General features: G+C 33.1%; 1 protein-coding gene across 4 annotated transcripts in view; it reads right to left on the minus strand.

The window, feature by feature from the left end:
• PIBF1 (progesterone immunomodulatory binding factor 1) overlaps positions 1-19,041 on the minus strand; it is a 171,044-nt gene that overhangs the window by 59,770 nt on the left and 92,233 nt on the right. For all 4 annotated transcript variants that reach the window (XR_010383595.1, XM_010978783.3, XM_010978782.3 and 1 more), the window contains 3 exons: positions 18,710-18,875; positions 14,474-14,624; positions 6,935-7,025 (listed from right to left, as the gene is read on the minus strand). Coding sequence is in view for 3 of the 4 variants with exons in the window: in XM_010978783.3 (XP_010977085.1) it covers positions 6,935-7,025; positions 14,474-14,624; positions 18,710-18,875 (408 nt within the window). In the remaining variant the exon portion in view is untranslated. The remainder of the gene's footprint in view (positions 1-6,934; positions 7,026-14,473; positions 14,625-18,709; positions 18,876-19,041) is intronic.

Genomic DNA, 19,041 nt, shown 5'->3' on the forward strand with positions numbered 1-19,041 from the left:
TGAAAGGCCAACTGAGGAATGAAAACTAATTCTAACTAATGTGGTGAAGAAGCAGAGAAACAGCATCCTGGGTAGAGGAAAAAGCGTAAGTGAGGCATGCCTGCTGGAGAACACTGTAAGCAGCATGGTGTGGATAGATAAAACAAACAGCCCATGATAAGGGTGAACCTAGAGAGATCTAGGCAGGGATATATGATGAAGGCTCTGTATGACAAACTGAGTTTGAATTTCATCCCTAAGTTGGCTAGGCATGACATGAACAGATATGCACTTGAGAGAGTCCTCTGTCAGCACCGTGGACAATGACTTGGAGGAGGAAGATTTGATCCAATTAGAAGGTTAAGGTCACAATGTAGGCCAGAGGTCTCCAAAATTAGTTATGTGCAAAATAATCCACCAAAGCATGGGACATTTTATTTATATTTATTTTAGTATTATGTATCTTTAGGTTTTATTTTTCAGTGTAGGTTTTATGATATAATGTATATAATATACTATTCATATGATAGTTTGTGAATATCATCTATAAATAAATATATACATATCAACATTGGTGAGTGTATGCTAAATTTTTTTTCCCAATAGGGATTCACATCAAGAAGTTTGGAGACCACTGGTCTAGGCCAGTTTTGTTCAACAGAATATAATGCAAGCCACGCATGTAATTTAAATTTTCTAGTAGCCACATTAAAAATTGTACAAAGCCCTTCCACCTCACGTGATATCAAAAAGTTAACTCAAAGTGGATCAAAAACTTAAATATAAGAGCTAAAATGATGAATTCTTAGAATAAAACACAAAAGTAACACTTCATGAACTTGGATTTGGAAATGGCACCAAAAGCATAAACAACAACAACAAAAATTAGATAAACTTGTCTGCATCAAAATTTTGTGCTTCAAAAGACACTACCAGGAAAGTGACAAGAGATCCCAAAGAAAGGGAGAGAAAGTTTCAAAATACATATCTGGTAAGGTACTCTTATAAGAATATAAAGAACTCATACAACTGAATAACAAGACAATCCAATTAGAGCATTTACAACAGTGCCTTGTCTGTCAAAAGTTCTAAATGACTGCATACACACATTTTTGCACTTCTTATATGGTGATTTCCTTAGAAAATGTAATGACTGGGTCAAAACACATGTGCATTATAAATTTTCAGATATTCCTCTTGAAAGGTTGTACAAATTTAATTTTTATGAACTAGAATAAAAGTTCTCCAGGGATAGAAATTTTTAAAAATTTTGTTCTCTACTGCATTCTGAGTGCCTGGAAAAATACCTGATGTGATAATAACCTGTTCTGTAATAAACTGTTGAATGAATGAGCTTTTACACAAGACCTCCTGCTTCTTTCTATCCTAGCCAACACGGGGCAGTATCAATCTTTAAAAGTTTTGCTAACCTTATATATAAACAATAGAAGTGCATTTTTAAATTAAATTTGTGAGGTTAAACATCTTACATGTTTGTCAGACATTTGTATTTCTTATTTAATGAACTGACGTTTATGTCTTTTCCCTACCCACTTCAGATCTTACCTACAAGATTAACTCTATTCTACGTCTAAATTATCTAGGTCTTCTATAATCTCAACTGAACCAACCTTATTTTTCCTTAATATCTACTCTGCTTAATGTCCCCCAATATGTTCTGCGTATTCGTTCTACTGCACCTCCGTTGGTCCTCCAGTCTGGAAAAGATGGGTTATTCCGCTGATTGGCAGCCTAGCTTTTTCTGGAAGGCTCCCTTCAAGTGCCACTTCCTCCACTTGCGACCACGCCAACTTTCACTGATCTCTATTCCTCTGACTGACATAGTCCAGCACACAATACAGCACTAAATTGTATGTTTTTGGTAGTTTCTTGATAGTCTTTCATGTGTGTTCATTTTTTCTCCTCCAACAGATATAACTTAAATGAAGACAGGAGTCTTAAACTCTGTGGTGTGCGCTGAATACCGTGGGCACTTAATAAATCCTTCCTGATTGATTCTGTTTTAAATGAATTTTGCCCAAAGCCAGAATTTTGCTCAGATAGCCAGAAACCATACTCAAGGTTTCAGAGTCTCAGTATTAAAGCACAACTAACGCTCAACATCTAAGCACTGAACTAGTTAATAAGAAAGGGTATAAAGTTAATAAGGGAAGACAGCAAATGTCACAGGTTCCAATTCTCCTCTTCCATATTCCAATCTCGTAAATCTTTAAATGTGGTATATGGTTGTGGTAAGTTGGTGTTACGGGTGGATTCTGTTTAGAAATCTGGGATATTAGAAGTCAGAAGAAAGGAGGGGAGTTTAGTTTAACTGAAATTCAAGGCAAGGCAAATGAAGAATTAATTGCTTAATTCTAGCTGAGTTTATGTCTCCTTAACTACAATACATATACAATAAAAACAAGTCTTCATAATGAGTAGCCATGGATACAATCAGGGAAAATGACTCCTGCTAAAGTGCGGTTGGCTAGTTGTTTAGTAGGTTCATTTCTTTCTCTCTCTCTCTCTTTTTCTTTCCCTTTCTTTCCTTCCTTCCCCTTCCTCCCTCCTTCCTTCCTTCTTTCCTTCCTTCCTTCCTTCCTTCCTTCCTTCCTTCCTTCCTTCCTTCCTTCCTTTCTTTCCTGCCTTCCTTCTTTCCTTCCTTCTTCTCTCTCTCTCTCTCCCTCTCTCTCTTTCTCCCTTTCATACTGTCTCCTCAAGAAAGCGCTGCTTTTACAGGCTATCTGCTGAGACACTAAAGTAGGCACAGCATACAACTCTTCTTTGTAATTATATTAACTGCCATGTGATTTTTACCTGTACCAAGATCAAGTCTGACATCAACTAGAAACTAATACCACAGGAGTAGTTTTGTATTTAAATTTTAAACTAAAATTTCACCTATTACTGGTAAAATTATTTCCCCAAATTACCTCTTAGCTCTCTCAGTACCTCTTGACTCCAAATAAGTTATTCTCTTGCATCTGTCAATGGCAGTCAGTACTTCTGATTATCACATACAATTTCATGATAGCATCGTCCCGCCAATGTGAATATGGCCAACTTCCATTTATATCTGAGATGTTTTTAGCACAATGGAGGACTGATTGATGCTCTGTCCTGAGTCCTTCAATATTGGTATGGTTCTCTCAGTATTGCCAAAACTCTAAATAAATAAGTGTATGTACTTAGCTAATTAGTTACTTGGTCTGAAATAACATTTGGCTTTTTGATCTTTTTCAGTTTTAGCAGGTCAGAGTTCTGTCTCTATTAGCATGGCATGGAAAATGGGTTCAAAAAAAGGGCACATGGGCCAGAATGATTTCAGCTTCAGAAAGCATCAGGTTGGTCGCTGCACTGCCTGCTTTCTTGGTAGTTACTGAGGACTAAACAGTGGTGTCATTCTGATTGTCTATAGTTATATGAGCCTTTTTCTAGTTTTTCTATAGGTTTTCACTTTCAAGTTGATCATGAATAGATTAGTAGTAACTTTTCAAAGGATGATTCCTAAAACCAACCCAAACGAAATAAGCATAACTCTCCCTAAGGACAAAGATGAGAACACATATATGTGTCAATAAAGGAGAGGAAAACAGAATTTCATTATGAGCAAAAGTTTGTTAGAGGCAATAAAAGCTTCTGTTGCTTTAAATTTTCCTTTATTATAAAGCTTAGTCTACTGTGAAAGTTTCAACTTACAGCTCTTTGTAAAACTAGACAGAAACTAAAACAAAAGGTCAATAGTATGCAGTAAATCTTGCAATTTGTAAGGTTTAAAAACCTTCAGAGAAGTCTCCATGTTCAGATCTGCCAAAACAAACTGAGGAGCACACACTGAGACCACGTCGGTGCCTGGGTCTTACCCATTTACTGTCACAGGTTAAAGAGCATCACCAACACACGTAACCAGAAAATCCTGTTTGCTATTTTCAAAACAATCACGACCGAAACAAAAACATTACTTCAGATTTTCAAGTTTAGTCAAGTCAAGAAGAGTCTATTTTATTTTAATCTACTTTAATTGTATAAACCCTTTTAACTTTCTACAACTTTGTACATCAGGAAGTTTAATAGAATATGTAGTGATCGTTCATATCTCTATTGAAAATCCAAAATGTGAGTAATCTTATTTAATAATTACAGTATGTTTAAGATACACTGGGAGATATTTTTCAAACTAGGTTTGAAATACTGATTTTGCTACTTCTTTATAGGAAACTGGCATTATAATCCACATCTTAAGAAACTGATTAATATCAGAGAAAGTGAATCTCAAAACTTTGTGTCCAAGGGCTGTCTCTACTAATTATTTCAAGAGTTTTCATTAAAGTTCTAAAACAAAACTGTTTTTTAATACTTTTATTTTTATTATTTTATTATTTTAATGGAGGTACTAAGGAATGAACCCAGGACCTCGTGCATGTTAAGCATGTGCTCTACCATTGAATATATTTTCCTCCCCTCAAAACAAAATTGTTTTTAATGAAAACTCAAATTGTACCTTGTTAACATTTTAGGAACACTGGCTTTACCTCTAAAATCAACTATGCAATCAATCTACTTTAAGAAACATCAATTGAAGTAACAAACTAATATTTACTGAACACCTACTCTATGCCAGGCACTGTGTGCTGAACTCTGAATCTATTTTTTCATTTTAGTTTCATAATATGCCTTGGGGAGCCACAGGCAGCTAATGAAAATTTTCAGTGGCTACCTAATTTATTAACAACCATATGTCACTCAAAAATTGAAGGTCTAAAACTGAAAGTTTTGGATAACCATAAACATTATCTTTTTGAAGAATATTCAATGACATAAGAAAATGTTCAGGGTGAAATTTTTAATTTCAAATATGAAGAATTAAATATAGATTCTCTCTCGAAGGTTATACTGCTTTCATGGAGATCTTCTGTGCCATTGGTCAATTTTGTGCATACAGTAGGCACTCAAAAGTTTTTGAATGAATGGGCGAAGGAATGCTTGTCCTCTTTGGATATCTAGACTTACTTTCTCTTCACTCAGTTTAGGTGACCTGAGAAGCACTTCCTCAAAATAACCCTCTGGTTCATCATGAGAAGAATGCCTGGCACCAGCTGGTAGGAGATATTAATAGCGTGCCCATTAGGCACTTGTTCAAGGCACACAGATAGCTCAGTGATAAAATCTTTAGAAATATTTGGACAGTTAAGATTATTCAGAATATGAATCAGTTGTGGGTCCTTAAATCTTCACTCTAAATATTAAGAAGTTAACATCTGTTTTGGAAATTCTGAAAAAAAAATTGTAAGGTGGCAGCAATAATTGTTTTAAATTTTAGAGGAATGCAGCTTTGGGGAATAAGGAAAGAAAGCTTACAACAGAAATTTTTTTTTTTCTTGTGATAAAGATTCTTTTGAAGAAATCAGATGCTAAAATGGAGAACAGAATGGACTTTTTCCTTCAAATTTCAATTTTTAGTATTTTACTGATCATTTGCCACTGATAAAGAAGTCGCTTGCCCACCAAACTACATTTCTGTTCCTCCTTTGGCAACATAACGCTCAAAAACAGAGATACGCTGAAAATGACAAAATATCACCCTTAGTGACCTTTGGAGGGATTTAGGGGAGAATGAGAATGGAAATGGAATGCGACTATAACTGGTTTTTCAAATAATACATAATTTAGAATTACTTGCATCTTCACTAAACAGAATTAACCATTCCAGCTACAAACTGATACTTGGTAGTCATCTATCCTTGACCTAATTTTTCCCCCCAGATATTTAGTATAACCAGTAAGAAACAGAAATTCTAAGCATCCTTTTGTTACTTCTCATGAAATATCTCTATATCTTACACCACTTTAGATAGCCAGAGACGTGTTATTCTCTGAGCCATTACTTCCAAGTTTCTACAAAAGTATTAGAATTAAGATACAGTATTTTTCTTAGTGTTTAATGCCTCTAAATGTTTAAATCAACTCATATAAAAATAAAAGATAAACAAGCAGCTTATCAGATACTCAGATGAAGAGACAATTCTACTAGGTATCTTACACCATCCTAGGTAGAGACCATGGAGAACAAACAAGAATAAGATCTCGTTCCTGACCTTGAGGAACTTCCTATCTAGCTGGGGAAACAATATGGAAGGCAAGAGCTAATGAGATAAGACCAATGTTCTACTGGGTGGCATGTGGAAAATAGATGTTTATAAGCAGAGAGACATACCACTCTCATTCTGAGCAGAGAGGCAAGTAAGGCTGGAGAGGTAGGGCCCAATGTAAGGGCTTAGAAGTCTGACAAAACATTTGGATTTTTATGGTAGCAAACGGAGCTGTTTTTGCAAAGCAGACTGAATTTAGGTGGGAGAAAGGAGTTAGGAGTTACATCAACTAGAAAAACCAAATAACATAGGTACAACTTTCTCTTAGTATGTACTCTAAATAGGAGCTTACAAAATAACTAGTGGATCTTCTAAAAATTTTCTTGGTCTTCACAAAGACTTTTTATACTTTCAATCATATCTATATGTTCTCTCTCTCTCTCCCAATCTCTCTCTTTCAAGTATATGCCATGGAAGTTAGGCAGGTGAATAAAAAAAAACAAAAGAAAAAAAAAAAAAAGGAAGCATAATTCATTAAATCTAACCTGAAAATGGTTGGTACAAAAACATCTCTAACTCACTTGAAATTGAGGTGAAAATAAATTTAAAATGGTGTCATTATCACTGAATGCAATTCTAGGAAAATTCTAATATACACTTACATTCTTCCGAACATTAAACTCACTTAAAAATACATGAAATGCAAGATTATTACTTACTGTGTTTTATTTTGTGAGCAATTTAATATTTATGCAGACTAAGAATAAAGTAACTTTTTGTCACTCTGCTCAGTATGTTGTCAAAAAGCATAATGTAATTACATTGAGCTTGAATAGATAAGTAAAACAAATGTATATTGATTTTACCTTTGTTTTAGTCGTCTTCTGGCTGTTGTGGGAACATTAGCACCATAGCCATAGGAAAAAAGAACCCTTTCAGCCTCATCTTCATTTTCAACTGGAAAACATTAAAGTGTACGATGTGAAATATGTTTCTTCTTAAAAAGCAAGGCAGAAGTGAAAATAAAAGAGGTCATAAGAATGAATTAGGGAGCATAAGAATACAAAAAAGGCTAATGCATAATCTCAAACAGGCCACTTGTAAGTACCAACATATTTCTTAAAGAATATGCTTACTTGGATTTGTTCCATTTATTTTTAAAAGGTGTAAGGAATTGCACCCTATGACATGTTAATTTCTTGTTATAAGGCATAATAATACAGGTGTGTTATTCTGAAGATTCAAAGGCTTTTTGCACGAAATGTATGTTCTGTAATTATGAAAAAATTATGATAACATCAATTTCATTACTTCCCTTCTTGATAAAAGAAATGACTATTTTTATTCAGGAAAGACGTTCATTATTTTATCAGAATAACACCTTTACCCCAACTTGCAATAATAAAATCCTGCATTGAAGTAGGCTATGCTGTAAAGAAAATGTACAGTCCGAAGAAAGTATTGATGGCCTTTTAAAAAAAATTACAAAAAATTCAGCAACACCATTCACTTATAAATTTTGCTTTTTTGCATTCCCCAAAAGAAATTTTAACTAACAGGTTAACATCTGGATAAAAGTTTAAATGCAATGTCAATTTTACTGTAAGTTGGGATTAAAAAATACTTAATCATAGGCAGTAAAATCTAAAGGTTTACTAGCTCAGTTTAAAGCAGTGACATATAACAATTTTTATAACATTATTCATCAATAACCATTATTTTAATGCCACAAAGAGAAACCTACTTTCAGAAGTGCTTCAGGTTTAAAACAAAGTCACACATTTTACATTTCTAAGTGAAGCTAACTATTTGAAGGCCTATCACTATAATAAGCACTTATCCATTGTCCGATCCTTCTGTAGTACAGGAAACATTTTAGAAATATTCGTTAAGTGTTTTCCTTCAATTTTGGCCCTATTTTTTACAGTGACTCAAGAGAGGTAGGATTATCAGTTATGAGGGATATGTGGAACCAAGAGATGCTATATACCATTGCCAATAGTGTTACCAGCTATCATGGCTCCAATCCAAGTTGAGTTCTCCAGTTCAGCTCTATCAGAACTAAGAGCTGGCAGTTAGACACCTATCTGACTCTTGTCTCTCTCAGATAGTTCTGAGTTCAGAGGAGAGAGGGGTAAATTTGGTTCACATCTCAATAACCCATCAGATATTGGTGAACAACTTAAATTTGAGTTTAATACTGGATTAATAACTCATGGGTAAACTATTCTAGTGGTGATTTAATTACGGAAACAATACATTATACAACATGGTAAAAGGTACTAAAGAGATAGGAACGTGTTTTAGAAGACAGAGCAACTCTATCTGAGTACCACGATTTTTCCCATGCTAGAGGCATTAGGCAGGTTTGGGGAGACTGAAATTCATAGACAAGGTGCAGGAAAGAACTGCAGTGTGTAAAGGCACAGAGCTGTGAAGTTTCAGTAATTATGAGACAAATGGCTAAAGTTAGTCTGGAGAATAATGGTAGTAAAAAGGCCGGCTGTGGGGAGTGCATAGCTCAGTGGTAAGAGCATGTGTTTAGCATGCATGAGGTCCTAGGTTCAATCCCCAGTGCCTCCATTAAACAAACAAACAAACCTAATTACCCCACCAAATAAAAAAATTAATAAAACAGTTGATAAAAAAAAAATCTTCCTGAAAAATTTTTTAAAAAAAAGGCCAGCTAAATTCCAACTATGAATGGGACTAAAGTCCTGTTTGCTAGGCTATGGAGTTGGAATTTTATTCTATAGTCAACAAGACGTCAAGAGAGATGAATACAGGTAGGTGACATGAACAATAGGTTTTGATGTTGATGCTGATATTATAGGAAAAAAATTCCAGTAATGGGAAAAGGATGGCCTAGATTGGTAGCACAGAGAATTCCTTACAGGTTATAGTAAGAATCCAGTTGAGACATGGTCTATAACAACAATGGAGGATGGGGAAAAGAACTTGGATTCTAGACAAGTGAACAGGTGTGGAGGTGAGACAAGACACTAGATAGGATGAGGGAGGAATCGAGGTTGACAAAAGCTAATTGGGTAATTAGACAGACTTTAACCTTATTAACAGAATTCAAGAAAATTACTAAGTTTTAGGGAAGGAAGAGAAAATGTAAACAATGTTACATGTTCAATGACTACAGGAACTCCACACAGACCTGTGGAATCACTAGCCTATGGACAGTAACCGGAATTGAGGAAGCAGATAAGCTTATCCAGAAAGTAGGTAAGTAAGAATTGAAGAGGACAGGGAGAAAATAATCCCCTGGGAACCAGAAAGAGTTAGTTAAAAGAAGACACAACAAAAGCAATGGAGAAGAAACACTCAAAGGCAGGTGATTTAAGAAGCAAGGGAAGAGTTTTGAGACATGTGAGAAATCCTAGCAGAGGTCACTAGTAGGGTAAGGATGGATACCAGCTCTCTGAATTTGACAATTAGAAATCTGATTTTCTTTTTGTATTTAAATTTATTTAGCTTCTAGACCATACCTCTGAAAACTAAACTCAGATATACAAATAATATACTTATTTGATTACAAAAAGCAATTTGAGAGTAAACAGGATACTGTAATTTGCCATGGCTACAACTTAATAAATGAAGTCTAACCATATTCATGTCTGCTGAAATTAGCTGAATTAGATGATAATCCTTTGAATATTGTGCACACTATGTACTGAAAAAGAACGTTTTGTACCTACATCTTTAAAACTTCATTTAATCAGTAACTGTTTTGCTGCCTTTATTAAAAATCAAGTATTCATTAAACAAGGATAGGAATATTCCAATTTCCAATGTGAGTGGACAGAAAAGAACCTAGTTTCTTGATCTTTCAAGTATAAGTAAATATATTCTCCTCTAAGATATTTTTGAGATGGTTTATACAATATCATAGCAAAAATTAATTTCTATATTTTTCCTAAATATTTTAAGAAAATATTTACACATCTGGAAAACTTGAAAGAAGTGTACACTGATATACTCAACATCTGGATTCTAAATTAAACATTGTACTATATTTATTTAAATACATCTATCCATTCCTATATCCACTCAGAAACCTTTTTTATGCATTTCAAAATAAGTCACAGACACCTGCCTTCGAACAGTTTAACATGTAAATCATCAACTATAGTTCAATATTACTGATAGTTCTTTTTTTAAAAATAAAATTTGCATATAGTGAAAGGTACAAATCTTGAATCTATCACTCATTGTATTTCGAAAAATATACACAGTTGACCCTTGAAAACATGGGTTTGAACTGCATGGGTCTACTTATATGTGAATATTTTTCAATAAATATATTGGAAATTATTTTTTGAGATCTGTAACAATATGAAAAAACTTGCAGATAAATCATGTAGCCTTGAAATATCGAGAAAATTAAGAAAAAGGTATATCATGAATGCATAAAATATATACAGATGCTAGTTTGTCCTTATATAGGCATAAGGTGAGTAATATTTAATACAAAATTCATAATGTATTAGTTTACTGTTCTATAACTTGGCTTTCAAAGAATTACATTACCCTGTAAGTCTCTCTTTCTCATAACTCGAGAAGCTGTGTATCATCCTGTCATCACAAGTAAGTGTTTTTTTTTTAATGTAACAATATTTCCAATACTATATTATGAATATGACTGTAATAATGTATGCCATAACAATTTTATAATGATTCATTTATTAGTGTAGTGGCTGGGCTACCATGAAACAATCAGATAGATTACATTAGGCTACCAAGGAGCAACCATATTGATACTTCGTTATCCACTAAATAAAATTATTAAAATTGTGAATTTCTTCTTCATATTATCTTTTCATTTCTAGTGTTAGCAATAAACATAACATCTACAGTGTTTTGTATTATATAAGACAATACTAATAGGTAATGACAGACAATTCATCTTGTAAACAGATGATATAAATTTACACTATTGAGAAATACAGCACAGTACTGTAAATATATTTTCTCTTCCTTATGATTTTCTTAATAACATTTTCTATGCATCTTCAAATCGTCTCTCCGACCGACTTCTGCTTTCATCATCACATCACCTTCTTTCTTATAAGGACCCTTGAGATGGGCCCACCTGGGTAATATTACATCAAGACTTTGATGAATATTTTCCCCAAGGTGTTTTCTTAATTTGGATACAATTCATTTGTCAAATGTAAAATGGGATTACTTTCTCTTACTCTGTAGCTTGGCTCTTCATTTCTTAAAGATGGTTTTTAAAAGAGTAGAAGTTTTTAATTTTGATGAAGTCTACCTTGTAAATTTTCCTTTTACAGTAGTTGCTTTTAGGATCCTGTCTAGGAAACTTTAAGCTACCCTAGGTTGCACAAATACCTATGTTTTCCACTAACGGTTATAGTTTTAGCTATTGCTTGCAAGTCTCATCTCAAATTAATATTGGTGTATGGTGTGAAATAAGGTTGAGGTTCATTTTCAAAACGATGTCCAATTTTTTAGCACCATTTATTGAACAGACTTTCCTTTCTCTAGTTGAATGGTTTTGCTGCCTTTATTAAAAATCAAATAATCACACAAGTGTGGGTTTCTTTCTTAGTTCCTATTCTATTTTGTTATTGTATTTGTCTTTATGCCAGTAGTATACTAGCTTGATACTGTAGCTTTATATTATGTCTTGAAGTCAGACAGTGTAAGTCTTCCAACTTTGTTCTCTTATTTTTTTCAAAATTATTTTGCTTATTCTAGTGTGCATATGCTTTCTTTGCTTTTGGGCAAATAAACTGCTGGATCACTGGATAGGTTGTTTGGTATTATAAGAAAAGTGCCAGCTGTTCCACATTCTCACCAACATTTAGTATAGTATTCAGTCATTCTGATAGGTGTGTAGTGGTATTAATAAAAGCAGATCTTTTAATAGGTCCTTTGCATTTCCATATAAATGGAATACAAAAATGTTTAAAAAGGGATTATGATTGGGACATTGAACAGAATTCGTGATATGTCTCTTGGCATTTTAGTGGGTCTTCTTTAATGTCTCTTAACAATAGTTTGTATTTTGTGTTGTTAAATTTATTCCTAAATATTTTGTGTTTTTTGATACTACTGTAAATGAAATTGCTTTTTTTTCCTGGATGAGACAAGCCATTCTTGTTTTACTTTATCTTTACATAAATTGTCGACTTCATATACACATATATCTATTTATTCTGAAATTGCTTTTTAAATTTTTTTCCAATTATTTGCTTCTAGTATATTTTTGTGTAATTATTATTATAGTCCATTAAATTTACTTATCAGTGTTAGTGATTGTTTTGTAATCTGAAAATACAGTCTTCCTCTTCCTTTCTGACCTTTATACTTTTTTTTTCTTTCTTTCTTGCCTTGTTTTACTGCTAGGATACCAAATACAATGTTTAATATAAGTTATGAAAGTAGAAATCCTTGCCTGGTTCTCTTCCTTAAAGGGAAATAATTTAATATTTCATTATTAAGTATGACATTGGCTGTAGTTTTCTGGAGATATCTTTTATGAGACTGAGGAAATTCTCTTCTGCACCTAACTGTTTATTTAGACAGAGGGACATCTGCAAAATTACAGAGATAAGATAGAGTATGAAACTTTCAAAATAACATGATATGACAGGGAATTGCAAGGTATGAAAAGTAGAAAGATAAATGAGTCTAACCATAAAAAAAGACATGCTAAGGAATTGGACTTTAGTCTATTTTAAGTTGATAAGGGCATTAAAGCAGGTGTATGATATGATTAAATCTGTATTTATAAAGATTATTCAGACTCCACTGAAGAAACTGAAGATAAATTTGGAAACTATTGCAGTTATCAGACACTGACCCTGGAAATTTTAAAAAAAGGGGCAATGATAGGAATGAAATAAAAGTTTTTCTTACACTGGGCTATTGATACAATATAGTCATTACAAGAAAAGGTGCCTCAAACAGAGTCAACCTCAACTTCAGTTGAAGTTTAAACCCACTTTTATAAGAGTGACATTTTATTTCTGACCTTTGAACAAAAATAATATACTGTAGCAAACATCACAGTCAACGGTGAAATGTTAATTTAAAATATTCCCTTGGCATCCAGAAGAACACAGGAAGATGGTAAATAAGAAGAAAAAAAAAGAGGTAGAAATTAAATATCAAAGTCTATAACACAGTGTGTTCAATGAATTTCTATCTGGCCTTCAAGACTCATTCAAATATCATCTTCCCTCTTAGGCATTCCTCACCTCCAACAAGAAACTAACTCATGACCTCTTCTGTACTTCCACTAAGAACTGCCCATCACTTGCTAATAGTACTTTAATTATCCGTTAAAGGTTGTCTCTCCTAGTAGACTAGACTTGGAACAGCTATATGCACAATATTGAATGAACTCCATATCCCCAAATCCTGGCACAAGTACGTACGTAATCACTTCATAATTGTTGAATGAATGAACTAAATAAATGAAAAGATAAAATCTACTATTGTTAACCCTTTTTATTGGGATCCCAACTACTGGAATTAAGATGAACTAGTTTTTATGATAAATGTTGGAGAGAGTGTGCAGAAAAGGGAATCCTCCTACATTGCTGATGGGAATGTAGTTTGGTGCAGCCTGTGGAAAATAGTATGGAGATTCCTCAAAAGACTAAAAATAGACTTACCATATGACCCAGTAATCCCACTCTTGGGCCTATATTCAGAAGGAACCCTAGTTCAAAAAGACACCAGCACCCCAAAGTTCATAGCAGCACTATTTACAATAGCCAAGATATGGAAACAACCTAAATGTCCATCAACAGATGACTGGATAAAGAAGTTGTGGTATATTTATACAATGGAGTACTATTCAGACATAAAAAAACAACATAATGCCATTTAGAGCAACATGGATGTACCTGAGAATATCATTCGAAGTGAAATAAAAAAAAAAAGAAAGAAGAAGAAGACAAATGAACTCAAATATAAAACAGAAACAGACTCACAGACATAGAATACAAACTTGTGATTGCCAGAGGGGAGGGGGGTGGGAAGGGACAGACTGGGAGTTCGAGATTTGTAGGCACTGACAGGTATATATAGAATAAACAAGTTTATACTGTATAGCACAGGGAATATATACAAGATCTTGTAGTAGCTCATAGTGAAAAAGAATATGAAAATGAATATATGTACAATCATGTATGACTGAAAAATTGTGCTGTACACCAGAAATTGACACAACATTGTAAACTGACTATAATTCAACAAAATTAAAAAAAAGATGAATTAATTTTTAAAATATAAAATATTCTTTCAAATAAAAGTCACAAATTATATTTTAAGGAAATATACCAAAGCAGTTTTAGAAACAGTATCAGGTTCCTTGTGCTACCAGAAAAAACGCGGTGTGTGTGGGGAGGTCAGAGACTTACTTTCTGCAGTTTGCATTATTATTTCATCAAGCTCTTTTTCCAGTTTCTCATAAACGTCTAGCCTTGCCTGATGTTCAGAGTTCTGTGCTTGAAGTTCAGTAATGCGTTTTTCAGAAGAGGCTTGGAGACTATAAAATTCTTTAGTTAAAACCTAATAGTGAAAGAAAAAAAATTGCAATAGTAGAACTAAACATGTTAACAGTTACGACAAAAACATGATACAAAAATATTTTTTCAATGATTTAGATATGAAGAGAAAGTAGCTCAATTAAGATGACTGAGGAGGTAAAAAAATTTATTTCTGAGGAAAATAATTTGTTTTTAACTGAAAATTAGGAAGCACTTTATTACATAAATTGAAAAAAAAAAAAGAAAACTTAAAGGCTTACAAAGCTTTTAAAAATTATATATTTGCAGTATGTCCTTCACTTTTCAACCAGAGCTTATTTCATTTACCCTTATCATGGTTTTAGTAAGATTTTTGGCTTGCTGAATGTTCAAAATTCAAAGCAGCAAATCAAAATGTAAAGTTCTATATGGGGCAGTATCAGAAAATGCCTTTGTATAGAAAGAAAGAATTAAAAAGTTATTAAAAAGAGATTAAAAAGGTATGGAAATTGAAGTTATTCTGTGTAAGAACAAAAAAGCTTTTATTTTCCTACAGTAACTCATTGAAGGCATCACGATGCTGACAATAATGAATTCACTAAAAAAGGAGGCATTTTGGCATTTCTAGTGACAAAGAAATGTTTTAATGCTTAAATTAAATTCCAATTATCTAGAAAGTTTACTTACTAGTACAGACTAAATTATGGGGTGGTATTACACTTACCTCCTTACACGTGAGTAATGCAGCATTTCCTGAGAAGCAATAGAATATTATGGTAAGAATATGGTTTGGAGCCAGAAAGATTTGGATTTCCTGGCTTTGACACTTACTTGTTGTGATCGTAGGTAATTATTCTTTCTAGGCCTATCTCAGAATATTGTTGGAATGATTAAATAAGGGGATAAATTCACAGTGCTTAGCAGAGCGCCTAGAACATGGTGAGTGTTGGAAAACAGTATTACTACTGTGGGAAATAAAATTATGAGAACTTTGTATTAAATGGCTAATAGAAATGAGATACACTGATTTACTTATCCTGAATTCTCTATTATTAAACAGTTCTGAAGAAAACTTACTTTCTCTAATGACACAAAGTTTACCTTAACAAATGTATGTGACTGTGTGCTTCCTGTGATGTGGAGAAGGAAGATGTGGACGATCTATTACAAGTTCTAACTGGCAAAGATTTCAATTTACTTTTCTTTAATCTATTCCATCTCATTTTCTTCAGTTATTTCCACCCCCTCCACCAATAAATTAAACATAATCCCCCAACCTTCCAAAGACATTCCTTTGAGGGTGAAGAAAGAATAATGTAGGAATAATATTTACAGGATGATTTCTGGTGTCCCTGATTGGGTCAGAAAAGGAACATTTATGTTTTAGCATTATTTATTCTTGATGGCTCGGAATGTGTTTTTTAGAGACTTAATTTATTATAATGAAATCACTGCACAGTGAACCAATTTGGGGCTTTCATAGAGTTCATTATATTGGGATGTAATTCATTAAGAATCTGGTGGCCAATGACACTTATTAATTCCATTGTCAGAAGAGGAGTATGGATAGAGTTAAATGGTAATTCCTACAGCACCTTTGATACTGTCCATCTGTAACTCACTTTCCCCAACAAAAATACCACAAACAGAAAAACTATGGAAATGGATATCTGAAGATATAAAGAATCAAAATGTTAACGATGAGGTATTTCATAAAATACTACTTTAAGAAGCGATTTAAAAGTAATATTAAATTGAGAGATACAATTTAAAATTCTTGTTTAGAACATAGAGAAGAGATCACCAGAAACTTCTGATTTGGGGTATCTTCCAACACCTCGGTACCCCATGGTGGCGAATTCTCTTTGACTCTGGATTTGTCTAAGTGGCTGCTGTGAATAACTTTATTACGGTTTCTGAAAAGCCTCAGAAGAACTTGATTACTGGATCTATGGAAGGCTACTATGTTAAAGGCTCTTTAGGAAAAACCAGTATATGAAGATTTAAGTCTAAACGTGAATGCATAAAATAGGTCAGCTGCTTTTAATAATCCATTAAACAACAAGCTTTCACAGTGGATATTTCTTTCCTTTAAATAACAGAATGATAATACAAAATTACCTGAAATTATATAAATAAAATATATATAAAAGGAATGATCATACCAAACTATAGGTCAAAAATTGCTTTAAAAAGAGAGAAAAATAAAAAGCCAGTGTTTTGGAAGCTTTTGGAAATGGATAATTAAGAAAACATAAACTGTCCCTAAGTTATAAATCAATGAGAATATGGGATAAAAGCCATAGAAAAGTATATAATTTTAACAATCATTATCCTTCACAAAATTATTTCTCTCTAAATTCGTTATAAATAATGATTGTCTAAGATACTTTCCATTCCTTCAGAAAAATGGATTCAAACAATGGTACTATATTAGCATTCATCAAACAATTCATTCATTCATTCTATAGTTACCGAGCACCCACCATGAGTGAGGCACTGTGAGAGGCACTGGTGACACAGTAACAAATGAATAGTCCCTGTCCTCTCAAGAATCCTAGTTTAACAGAGGAGGAAATGCAAAGAAATTCCCGAAAGCCTCAGTTTTATGAACCAGAGTTTTTAGAATCATAACAGTTTTTACAAGAATGTTTCTCCATATAAGACCTTTACACAAGGGAACATAATAATTACTAGTTATTTACATCCACAGACCAAGTGGGTGGGTCTATGGGAGAGTGGTTTTTATACTGCAAGTTACAACCTTTAGGAGGACATGAAATCAATTTAGATTGCAACCAACTCAAATAACACAATAGAATAGCTTAGAAAACATCAGTACTGTATGTTGGAAAGTATTGGTTAGTGACAGGTTTGTTTCAGAAGCACAGAGAGAGGGGAAGTGCTTCTCTACCTTCCTAAATAGAACCCTCCCACTCCTGACCCAAAACACATCCTTAAGTACAGCCATCCAACGTGATAAGAAAAATAAATTGCTGGGAACTACAAAATTTAAATCATGAGGGTGGGTATGCTCAGTGGTACAGCATATGCTTAGCAAGCACGAGGTCCTGGGTTCAATCCCCAGTATCTCCACTAAAAATATAAAATTAAAAAAACTTTAAAGCATGAAAAATTTGCAAAAGACAAAGACCAAATCAGAGCTAATCGAATCGAAAAATGTGTGGGAGAATTAGCTGTAGCAGATTATGATTGTAGCAGTTTCCCAAAGAAGGTATTGGAAAAAGTTTTAAATGCCGAACACTACATTTGCTTAGAAGTAGGCACCATCTACAATTTTTACTTACGCTTCTTTAAATATGTATTATTTAATATTGTTTTTATGGTCTTCCCTAAGGCTTTGTTTTCTGTGAGACTCTTTATATTGTTAATCTTAGTTTTATTTATCAGAGTACTTTTCAGAATTGTAATCTCTGAAAGGTAATTTTAATGAATACTTACATCACTAGATAATTAATCATATTAATGGTATTACTCTATCTTTCATTCAATGTTTTTAATAAGCATTTCCCCAATTCTAAAATATTCAAGAACATGACTGTATGTATGTAACCATACAATGCATAAATATAGCAAAATATGTAATTTTTAATATACTAATTGAGAATTGTTTAATTATTTATTGTTGGACATTTAAGATACTTCCAGTTTTTACTATAATAAATAATTCTGTGATGCATACAATGAATATAAACTTTTATAAGCATTTCTTATTATTTCTTTAGGTAAAGTTCCTTTAATTAAAATTACTGGATCATTTTTAAGGACTTTAATACAGCTTAACATATCGTCCTCCAGAAGGGATGTTCCATTTTCTAACTGCATGAGATTTCTCACTTAAAGGTACTCTTGCTAGCACTTAAAAACAAACAAACCAGCCTATAGCAATTTGCATTTCTTTTTTTAGAAATGGTCCATTCCTTCTTTCCACCTATTTATCTAAAAGACGAAGCTATGTCCTCTTGATAACAGATCTTAAAAAATTAAGGACACAGGCTCTTTCTCATCCATAATACAAATTTTGTTTATAAAGCTCAATGATACAGACATTGTGCTTACGGTGCTTACATTCTATGCTAATTTTAGAAGAAAACCTTATCTATGTACCTCCAGTTTTTTTTGGTATTTTTCACATTCCAACTGACACTGTGTGAGATTTCTTGCAGTTTCCTCTTGTAGAAGTTGAGCACGCTCACTTTCAAAAGATTTCAATTTACTTTGGTGGAGAAATTCTGCTACTTTGCTTTCTGTGCTAAGTTGTAGTTCTCTGTACCTGAAAGAAGCAAAATTGTTATGAAATGCTAAATAAATCTTGATTTATATACGCATAAACATTACTTCTACTTTTTCCACATCCTGATATTATTATGCAGTTAATAACTTTTATTTATTCAGCAAAGATTTTGTAGATAATTTAGATAGGCATATATATGGAAATA

Source organism: Camelus dromedarius, chromosome 13 (assembly GCF_036321535.1).
Source record: "Camelus dromedarius isolate mCamDro1 chromosome 13, mCamDro1.pat, whole genome shotgun sequence".
NCBI classification, from domain to species: Eukaryota; Metazoa; Chordata; class Mammalia; order Artiodactyla; family Camelidae; genus Camelus; species Camelus dromedarius.